General features: G+C 43.0%; 2 protein-coding genes across 9 annotated transcripts in view; one reads left to right on the top strand and one right to left on the bottom strand.

Annotated features, from left to right (window-relative positions):
• Positions 1–1,372: 1,372 nt before the first annotated feature.
• ciao2a (cytosolic iron-sulfur assembly component 2A) lies at positions 1,373–6,115 on the bottom strand. Its single transcript, XM_029668647.2, has 5 exons — positions 5,599–6,115; positions 4,319–4,483; positions 2,863–2,912; positions 2,340–2,385; positions 1,373–2,030 (listed from the first exon to the last, which is right to left on the bottom strand). Exons 1-5 carry the CDS (start codon positions 5,624–5,626, stop codon positions 1,930–1,932), a joined length of 390 nt encoding a protein of 129 aa, XP_029524507.1. The 5' UTR covers positions 5,627–6,115; the 3' UTR covers positions 1,373–1,929.
• Positions 6,116–6,671: 556 nt separating this feature from the next.
• spg11 (SPG11 vesicle trafficking associated, spatacsin) overlaps positions 6,672–10,366 on the top strand; it is a 76,719-nt gene continuing 73,024 nt past the window's right edge. For all 8 annotated transcript variants that reach the window (XM_065022704.1, XM_065022708.1, XM_065022706.1 and 5 more), the window contains exons 1-6: positions 6,672–7,093; positions 7,251–7,438; positions 7,672–7,899; positions 8,083–8,281; positions 8,610–8,747; positions 8,926–9,308. In XM_065022704.1, the coding sequence (XP_064878776.1) occupies positions 6,864–7,093; positions 7,251–7,438; positions 7,672–7,899; positions 8,083–8,281; positions 8,610–8,747; positions 8,926–9,308 (1,366 nt within the window). In that variant the 5' untranslated portion in view covers positions 6,672–6,863. The remainder of the gene's footprint in view (positions 7,094–7,250; positions 7,439–7,671; positions 7,900–8,082; positions 8,282–8,609; positions 8,748–8,925; positions 9,309–10,366) is intronic.

The raw sequence follows: 10,366 nt of genomic DNA, 5'->3' as shown, positions 1-10,366 counted from the left end.
GGTATGGTGGGATTCGAAATGGCCGGTGATCTGTTTGTTAACTTCGCTTTTGAAGATTTTAGAAAGGCAGGGCGGATATAGGACTAACAGTTTGGGGCTAGAGCAGTGGTTCTCAATCCTGGTCCTGGGGACCCAAAGTGGTGCACATTTTTGTTTTTGCCCCAACAGTACACACCTGATTCAAATCAAAGCCTTTTGATGAGTTTATAATTTGAATCAGCTGTGTAGTGCTATGGCAAAAACAACATTGTGCACCCCTTTGGGTCCCAGATTTTGCAACGCTTTCAGAACATCAGCTGCCTGGATTCGGGTGAAGGAGACGTGGGGGGGCAGCCAGGTGGAAAGCATGGCCAGCCGTATAAAAATGGAATTTTTAATTATCGTGGATTTATCGGTGATGAGTGTTTCCTAGCCTCAGTGCAGTGGGAAGCTGGGAGGAGGTGCTTTTATTCTCCATGGACTTGTGTCCCAAAACCTTTTGAAATTAGTGCTACAGGATGCAAATTTCTGTTTGAAAAAGCTAGCCTTTGCTTTCCTAAATGACTGTCTATCTTGGTTCCTGACTTCCCTGAAAAATTGCATATCGCGGGGGCTATTCTATGCGAATGCAGTACTCCACAGGATGTTTGTGCTAGTCAAGGGCAGTCAAGTCACGAGAGAACAAGGGGCTATCTGTTCTTAGTTCTACATTTTTTAAAAGGGGCATGCTTATTAAGATGGTGAGGAAGGCACCTTTAAAGAACAACCAGGCATCCTCTACTGACGGGACTAGGTCAATACCCTTCCAGGATACCCGGGGCATGTCAATTAGAAAGGCCTGCTCGCTGAAGTATTTTAGGGAGCGTTTGACAGTGGTGAGGGGTGGTCGTTTGACCGCAGACCCATTACGGACGCAGGCAATGATTGCTGAGATCCTGGTTGAAGACAGCAAAGGTGTATTTGAAGGGCACTTTGGTCAGGATGATATCTATGATGGTGCCCGTGTTTACGGATGTAGGGTTGTACCTGCTAGGTTCCGTGATAATTTGCGAGAGATTGAGGGCATCTAGCTTAGATTGTAGGACAGCCGGGGTGTTAAGCATATCCCAGTTTAGGTCACCTAACAGTACGAACTCTGAAGACACCAATTCACATATGGTGTCCAGGGCACAGCTGGGGGCTATAACAAGCAGCAACAGTGAGACTAATTTCTGGATAGGTGGATTTTTAAAAGTAGAAGCTCGAACTGTTTGGGTACAGACCTGGATAGTAAGACAGAACTCTAAAGCTAACTCTGCCCCCTTCGGCAGAAAATGATGCATTTAGCCATTTCAGGTGAAAAATAACCCAAGCAGAAAAGATAAAAAAATACAAATTCACCTCAAAACAAAAATCAGCTTTTTTAGGAATACTTTTTATTTCCCATTTCAAGCATGTTAGAAAAAGATGAAACAAGACAAAGCCATATACACTGCTGTCCATTCTGTGGCGATTGTTCGAGGGACATTGCTCAGAAGTCTAAAAACTAACTGGGAAGTTCTCACATTTTCCTGCAACTCTTCATCTTATCCCTTAGTGATTCTTTCATGATGACAATAAACTTGAAGTTGGAATTCTGTTACGGATTTGGACTTTTTTTTTTACCATGGTGGTTATTCACAAAAGGATTTAAGAAATGTGAACAGTTCCGATCAGGTAATCTCCGACAGATCCTCCAGGCACTTGTATAAAAAAAACACACACATTCCATGATGGCTACGATTTTGAGTTGATGGCTGGGTCGCATTCATTAGGGTACACAGTAGCAAAATGTTTTACAACGGAAAGCAAAAACTAGCATTTCTAAATGGACAACTTCAGCTAGTACCCCCCCTGTTTCAGTCCATTTTCTTCCATTTGGTGCCTATTGAATACCTTGGTCTAAAGTAACTGAGATGTCAGTCCATTGGCTCAGTCATCAGGTTCAGTAACGCACTGCTCCACAATGTCCCGCAGGTTTGGGTTCTCCATAGCAGCTGCTACTCTCTCCTTGTCGTTGATCTGTTTGTTAACTGGAGGGAAATGGATAAAATCACAATAGGTTTCCTTCTATTGTCCAACTGCATAAATGGGACCAAATGGGTTTGAACCTGGATTGTCTGAGCACCACAAGTAATGTTATTCCCGCTGAGCTAAAGCCTGAAGGTCTGTAAAATATTACCAATAGGGGTTCACAGAATTACTGGTTTCATAAGACAAATTATAGTTGGGCTTTTCGTGTGTAAATACAAAATATATCCAATGTCTGACATTTCTCTTTTATTCAAAATACATTTTCTGGAGATATGGATAAGGTGGTGTTTGTAAGTAATAACACTTACTATCTTCCTCGGTAGAATGGGTTCCCTCAGAAATGAAAATGTCCAACTGTTGAACGAGAACAGATACATTTCCACTTTAAAATAACAATAAATAAGCAATTCATCTGCATGAAGTTGGAAAAAAATAAGTGTATGTGTGTTCCCACAGACAGGTCTAATCAGGGAGAAGGGTTGGAGGTTAGTTCACCAGAGATACAACCAGAGCCAGAAAACCACCACACTGCATTTTCATAGGAGCCCCTTTGTTCCAGAGGCACCGCATTATAAACCAAGGCAGCACAAAAGGGGAGAAGATTTGACTGTTTTCCATTTAAATGATTGGCTTCAGAGACTACCCTTGCAAATAAGACAAAGCGCTATGCATCAAAGGTTTGGAAAATAGGACTTTTCGCAGTGATAAATCACTGGATGAGAGAACGTGTCCTTACTAAACAGACTAACATTTTGTGCATCAACATTGATTTAGGGATTAGTTGTATGATAACATTATTCCTCTGATGGGTGTAATCCCCTCGCTGCTTACCTTGTGTTTAAACGGCAAGCATCTTTGCAGTTTAACTTGTAAGCACAGGCCTGAAACACACGTTACAGAATAACTTACATTGATGTCTGAAGTAGGCAATTTCTGTGTTTCCCCTAGGGTTTCTTTTAAGCAGCGGTGGCAGAGTTAGGGGGGGTATACATCTATATTATATTTCTTATACCCGCTGCTGAACACATATAGGGGAAACAGATTAAAAAAATAAATATATCCATAGAACAGAGTTAATTGACCCTGTGGGAAGAAGGTCATGTTACAAAGAGTGAAAAGCGGGGGTTTCTCATGAGACTGCCATTTAACATTCGTCCCCTTCAGAGAATGATTGGGAACATTCACTGAGCGTTAAAAACATTAGGAACACCTTCCTAATATTGAATTTCACACCCTTTTCCCCACAGAACAGCCTCAATTCGCCAGGGCATGGACTCTACAAGGTGTTGAAAGCGGTTGGCTGGATGTTCTTTGGGTGGAGTACTATTCTTGACACACATGGGAAACGGTTGTGAAACCCAGCAGCGTTGCAGTTCTTGACACACAAATCAGTGCGCCTGGCACATACTACCATACCCCGCTCAAAAGGCACTTACATATATTTTCTGCTGCCAATTCACCCTCTGAATGGCATACATATACAAGCCACGTCTCAATTATCTCCAGGCTTGCAATTCCTTATTTTACCTGCCTCCTCCCCTTCATCTACACTGATTGAAGTGGATTTAACAAGTGGAATCAATAATGGATCATAGCTTTCACCTAGAATCACCTGGTCGGTCTGTCATGGAATGAGCAGCTGTTCCTAATGTTTCTTACACTCAGTAGGTCTAGACAAAGTAGATCAATGCTACATTAAGTCAGACCACCTATGTCGAGTTACTTGACAACCTTGGAAGTAGAAACTGAAACTAGTGGAAGTATAAAATGCAAAGTCTGTTGCATTTCAGTCATGCCAGTCTGAATGCACTAATACGCCAGAGTATGGTTGGAGAGGTGCCTGCTTGTGCTCCAGTTATCGGTCAATGGCCACCGATGCCACTATAGCTTCAAAGACAACATTGCCCATTGCATGGCACTTTATCATATCCCTATTTATTAAAAGGAAAAGGGGCCTCACAGACTCTTACATTCTCTGCCTGTGCTGCCAACTTTGAGGTAGACAAGAATGTAGTAGAGATAGTTGTAGCTCTATAAGAATGGTAGCCTGAGTGTCAGTCTGTTTATGCTATCATGCCAACTCCTTGTCACTCGTTATGTTAGGCTTGACAGCAACAGCAATGGAGATGTCAACAGCACAAACAGATCTGCGACCAGACTATGAGAATGCCACTGTAGTGTTGCCACATAAAACATTGTATCAGTATGGATGCAAGAGGCTAAATATCTATTTCTGTTCATGTCAGTTATGAACAGTTGTTTCTTATCAGTTGAAACAGAGACACACCGATTAGTGTTGCCAGAGAGCAGTGTGGGACAGTTGGGGAGAACTTGATAATTATGAGATACTCGTCCTCTCCAAGCTCTTGGACTTCAACACATTCTTCTGACACGACATCCAATTCCTCCAACGTGTTAGGTTTCTCTGGGTCTCGAATAGTGCGTATGACATCTGGGGAAAGAAATTGGGGTTGAGGTGGTGAACAAGCACATCACTTAGAAATGTTAACCATTTCAGCTGTTTATACTGACAACTAGCTAGCTATCAGTTGAAATTAGCAGTTGTCCGAATGTTTCATTATCATAGAGAAAATAAGAAATTGTAAGACAATCGCAGATCTTTTAGTGCGGTCTCTCCGTTGGTCACTTAGGCGTTACAACCATTGTGACCTGTACGCTCTCGTTGGCTGGCCCTCGCTTCATACTCGTCGCCAAACCCACTGACTCCATGTCATCTACAAGACCCTGCTAGGTAAAGTCCCCCCTTATCTCAGCTCACCATCGCATCACCCACCTATAGCACGCTCTCCAGCAGGTATATCTCTCTGGTCACCCCCAAAACCAATTCTTTCTTTGGCCGCCTCTCCTTCCAGTTCTCTGCTGCCAATGACTGGAACGAACTACAAAAAATCTCTGAAACTGGAAACACTTATCCCCCTCACTAGTTTTAAGCACCAACTGTCAGAGCAGCTCACAGATTACTGCACATAGCCCATCTATAATTTAGCCCAAACAACTACCTCTCCCCCTACTGTATTTATTTATTTAGCTCCTTTGCACCCCATTATTTCTATTACAATCTTGCACATTCTTCCACTGCAAATCTACCATTCCAGTGTTTTACTTGCTATATTGTATTTACTTCGCCACCATGGCCTTTTTTGCCTTTACCTCTCTTATCTCACCTCATTTGCTCACATTGTATATAGACTTATTTTTCTACTGTATTATTGACTGTATGTTTGTTTTACTCCATGTGGAACTCTGTTGTTGTATGTGTCGAACTGCTTTACTTTATCTTGGCCAGGTCTCAATTGTAAATGAGAACTTGTTCTCAACTTGCCTACCTTGTTAAATAAAGTTTAAATAAAAACATTTTAAAAAACAACGACCAGACTTGTCAACACAAACTGTTCTGGGACCAGGCTAGATAACCATAACTGGCCTAGTTCAATAAAGGTTCAATCAAATCAATAAATACTAGCACGCAGCCTAGAAAACCTGTCTATAACGTTAGCAAACTAGCTCTCGAACTAGCTGTATCAAGATGCAAATAAACCAATTTACCGTATACTTCTAATGCTTTCTCTTCCATCTTTTGGGTCCTTGGTGCATTCGTGTTGTCTGGCAATCCGGTGAACTGCAATACTCTGTGACTCAATGTAACTAAGTGAGACAAAGCTAGACACTATTTGAATTTTTCATGTACTCGAGCTTTCTGAGAGACTTTGACATCAGTGTTTTCGCGCTCCCCTAAACTAGACAGTATGTTCACCGTTTAATAAAACATACTAGCATATGGATTGGCTCATCAACGCGGTTTTTATAAGAAGACTTAAGCTTTGACATCTGCGTAGGTTGTGACAAACAAAAAGTCGTCACTAGTTAACACAGTAACAAAGTTATAAACCCCGCCCATTTAAAAAACAATGCTATCTTAATTTTAAACATAACGCTAACCTTAACCACAATGCTTAAACATGCATAACCCTAACCTTAAATGAATCCCCAAAAGTACATGTTTGTTTACATACATTTTTACGTTAGCAAACAAGTTCGTTGTGGCTGTGTTATCTAGTGGGAAGCAAAACGAAAGCCTGTGCTGGCTGTTTACTTCCTCCTTTAGATTCAGGCGAAAGCAAACGCTGCAAGATCTATACAAGTTCAGTTTTCTGCTCTGCATGCATAATGATTTAGGAATTATTATTTGGTGTATTCATTAATTCATTAATATTTTCAATAATTTGCCTTTAAACGGCAATTTAGGGTGTAAAATATCAAGGTTTCAACAGTGGTGCTATCCTTGCTTCTGCTTTTCTTTTAAGTTTTATGGAAGACTACACCTGCTGTATGGGGTATTGGGGAAAAAACAAAACGTATTTCATTGCAGACATATAAAAAACAAATTAAACAATCATCACACTACTTCAGTCACAGTTCAAAGCACACCACCGCACAGGCTCAGGTGGCTGTGAGCAAGGAGCATTCATCGACAGGATTCCTTGTAAATGCCTCTGGAGAAAAATATATGAGCGCTATCCTTGCTTGATTATTACTGTCTTTTATGTATATATTTTTTCGTTTTCCTATTGGGCAATAGTTAATCAGCTGATACAGAGAACGCATGTCATGTGATTTGTGTCAGGATGTAGGTAAGAATGTTTACGTGAAAGAGGAACACACATCCACGAAAAAGAAAACGATAATGTCCAAATTCTATTTGAATTGTTCTCTCATTTGACGACAAGTCGACAGCTGAGTATATACAACTGTAAATAGCTAAATTACATATGAGATTGTATCAGTTGTAAGGCATCTGCATCAAATTCGACATGATTATGATAAATATGTTGCACAGATCTGAAACTAGAGATAACTGTGCATTAGAAGTCGCTCTCATCCCGGAGAGCAACCTCTGTGAAAATGTTGTGGATACAGCAAAAGCTAAAATGGCCCAAGGCTGTTCCTTGCTCTGCTGCTTGAGTGGTGCTGGGGTGCTGACAGTCGGCGACATTTCAGAGAGCAAGGCACCGGGGAGAACGGTGGATGGCACATATACAGAGTGAGTAAAGTGAGCTAAAAGAAATGGAAACTGCCATATGCATTTGCTTCCACATTGATGACGGGATTGGTTCACACATCTCGTGTCTGTCTGGCTGTGGGTGCGTGCTATATCTTCAAAAAGTTCTCTAATTGAATGAATTCCTCGTTGTCTGTAGCTTTGCCTGGGAGGAGGTGACAGTTTACAATGGAGCCCGTGGCAACCCTAGACTTCTGGCTGTGAGCTCTGAGTGTGAGCTGACACTGTATGAACTGGAAGCAGAGGGCCCTACCTCTGGCCTTCTTGTCTCTGCCTCTGAGTTCACAGCAGAGAAGCTACTGCAGCTGGTCAAGGAGAAAGCCCCGAGTATGTGACGCCAATGTCTTTATCATTATCAGTTTAATTCAGATTGAAAGTAGTGGATTATATTTGTTTTAGAGACCACATTCGGGTACACAGAATTAGCAGTTGTGCCTGACGTTGTACTCATTGTTATTTTCATAGCTTTGAGGGTTATTTTACATACATTCTAACTTTAATTTATCCATATGAATTCGTAACCTATACTAAACTGCACTGCTTGCATTTTGATTCTGCAGGTGTGGCTGAGGTGGTGTCCTTGAGGCTGCTGTCCTTTGTGGATGCCAGAAGCTTTCTCCTGCTCAACTCCAGTGTTGTGGTGCAGCTGCAGTGGCAGCAGGGGGCTGAACCGGAGACCCTGTCCTGCTGCAGCATCGTTCTGCCCCCAAAGGCCCCCCTGGACACATGCACCGACTACCAGCTCTGCAGAGGCATACTCTTTGTGTTGACCACAGCTGGAGTCATATGTATCCTTAGCAATTTCATGTGTAGTAGTTAGCCCCGAGACACATGGCTGTGCAGACTTCTATGGTGTCTAGCCATAACTGCCATAGGAGTCTACAGGCATCTCTCACAACTAAGTCGTAGTATCTTACTCTGATCCTGATTGTCTTTCAGTATACTGCTCTATCTTTAACAGAGTGCTCCAGATGTGTTTGACAGTGCTGAGGGGAGGAAGCTGGCCAGTGTAGACCTGCCCTTGTACCACACTGCTGGGCTGGGGGAAGATGAGCCGACCCCCTACCTGGACTCCTTCTGTCTCCTCCAGGTGTCTCCTGACCTGGGTACTGCTGTTGCTGCCACTCAGTCTAACACTGCCTTTGCTGTCGACCTCAACCACTATTTCAGGTATTTCAGCAGTAAACAGGGAAGAACTATCACTGAGACTCGCCAAGATGGTTTACTTGTGATTCAATCTGTTCAGTCCACCTGGATGTCTCACAATTGGTCTTTTCTTGATTCCTTGCTTCCCTTTTCTTTGGCTCTTTCCCAAAAGCATTCAAGGAGAACATCCTTGGTTCCGCCTTTGGTACCTTTTTCTTCAATGCGTTTTTAGGAGGCGAGGAGAGAGGACACGAGCCATAAAGGAAAGGCAAATTGAGAAGGGTTTCCTATGAGCCCCTTCTTCCTTTAATTGACAGAAGTTGTTGTGGATTTTTTTCTGTCGTCCTGGTAGGATGTACCCAGAGCATCTGATGTGTCGAGTGGTCCCCAGTCGCCCTCCCCTCAGGCCCCAGGGTCCCTGTGACGAGGACAGCCTCTCCAGCTCCATCTACAGCCACACTGTGCTGGGCACCTCCTTCAGCACTGACCGGTAAGAGGAAGAGCATAGAATAGAACAGAATATAATTATCTGTCAGTGTTGTACATTGCATTTTAGTTAAAGGGGAGTGTATTGCATACCATTTTTTGTTTTTATCTTTAATGCCCTGAAAGTTAAATGAGGAAAATAATTATTTGTTTTCCCCTCTCCCCCTTCCTGTTATCTCCAGCTCCTGGGAAGCTAGGCTGACTTCTCTGTACAACAAGGCCAAGGCTACCCCTCCCTCTTCTCCTCAGACTCTGGGGGCTCCTTGGTTTAAGGATTTCCCCCACATCGAGTGTGGGCGGGCAGCTATCGCTGCCAAGCTCTCCCAGAGCAGAGTCCCATCAGGGGGAGCCACCATGCAATTCTCTGTGCCTGACACAACTGCCCCAGTGCTCCTCTCTGTCTCTGAATTCTCCACTGTGTTGACCTTTGTCTCCCCTGGCAACAGCGAGACAACTGTGGCCTTCTGGGATCTGCAGTCCCAGAGTGTTACCTACCACCGGCCCACCTCGCCCACCGTGCCTATCCAGCGTACCGCAGAGGAGCAGCTGAGCCTGCTTCTGAAGAGTGAGTCTGCTACTGCACACATATGAGAGGTGTTTAGTGTTCCTGAGTGGTCCAGTCTCAGCCATGACTAAAATCTGCTTGAAAATCAGAGACAAGGTTTGAATATTGCTGTCCATCAATGATTCCCAACCAAATTTACTGAGCTAGTTCAATTTTGACGAAAAAAAAGGAAACTTTTCAGTTTGTCGATCAGTATAACGTATTATCCGCTTGCCAGGACAAGTATAAAACCATGGGTTAGACAAGAAGACAGATGGGTCAGACAAGAAAACCATGGGTCAGACAAGAATACCATGGGTCGGACAAGAAGACAGATTGATCAGACAAGAACCATGGGTCAGACAAGAAGAAAATGGGTTAAAGTTGTTCGATTGGACAAGTAAAAAAAACATCTTACAACCACGCAATGTGTTGCACACTGTCCTCCAAATTTCTGCAGAGCGCATCGGACTATAATATTGTAGGCCTGCATTGACAGGGACGAGCGGTGATTCAATCATGCAGAAGAATATGTTTTCGTGATCAAAGCGTGTGTAGTGGAGTGTACACATTTGTTGATATTCATTGCTAGTTAGTGAGCCCATTTATAGCACATTTTTTGTCAGAATTAAAATCCTGGAAAATGAATGTTGTGTGCATCACCTGCATGTGGCATTGGGTTGCTGCCAAAGGAGCAAAAGAGACATTTGCGCAGAAGATAAAATAATGACATACAACAAACTAGCAAGATTACCAGCCAAACTACACAATGTTTTGAATTGGCTGTCTCGCTAGTTAACTATTTAGCTATTAGCATGTATTATTGTCATGTCTGATGTCCTAAAATAACTCCACAGGCACTGGTGTATAATGGCAAATGACAGACATGCAGTTGATACGTTTGCACAGTTGATGAAACCAGGGACATTTCAGGATGAGCCTGCAGGAAGGGTACCACATGAGGGAGGAGGATGTCTTCCCTGTAACGCACAGCGTTGAGTTGGCCTGCAATGACAACAAGCTCAGTCCGATGATGCTGTGACACACCTCCCCAGACCATGACGGACCCTCCACCTCCA

This window comes from Oncorhynchus nerka, linkage group LG9a (genome assembly GCF_034236695.1).
Source record: "Oncorhynchus nerka isolate Pitt River linkage group LG9a, Oner_Uvic_2.0, whole genome shotgun sequence".
Taxonomy (NCBI): domain Eukaryota; kingdom Metazoa; phylum Chordata; class Actinopteri; order Salmoniformes; family Salmonidae; genus Oncorhynchus; species Oncorhynchus nerka.
The sequence above is the reverse complement of the archived record's forward strand: the minus strand, read 5'-3'. Positions and strand labels throughout refer to the sequence as shown.

Bases quoted from the DNA above. Each gene is read 5' to 3' on its own strand.
- ciao2a (XM_029668647.2), bottom strand. From the start codon at position 5,626: ATGGAAGAGAAAGCATTAGAAGTATACG. The intron at 4,484-5,598 runs GTAAATTGGTTT...TTCTTTCCCCAG, and splicing joins GAAAGCATTAGAAGTATACG to ATGTCATACGCACTATTCGA. The intron at 2,031-2,339 runs GTAAGTGTTATT...ATTTCCCTCCAG, and splicing joins CCATTCTACCGAGGAAGATA to TTAACAAACAGATCAACGAC.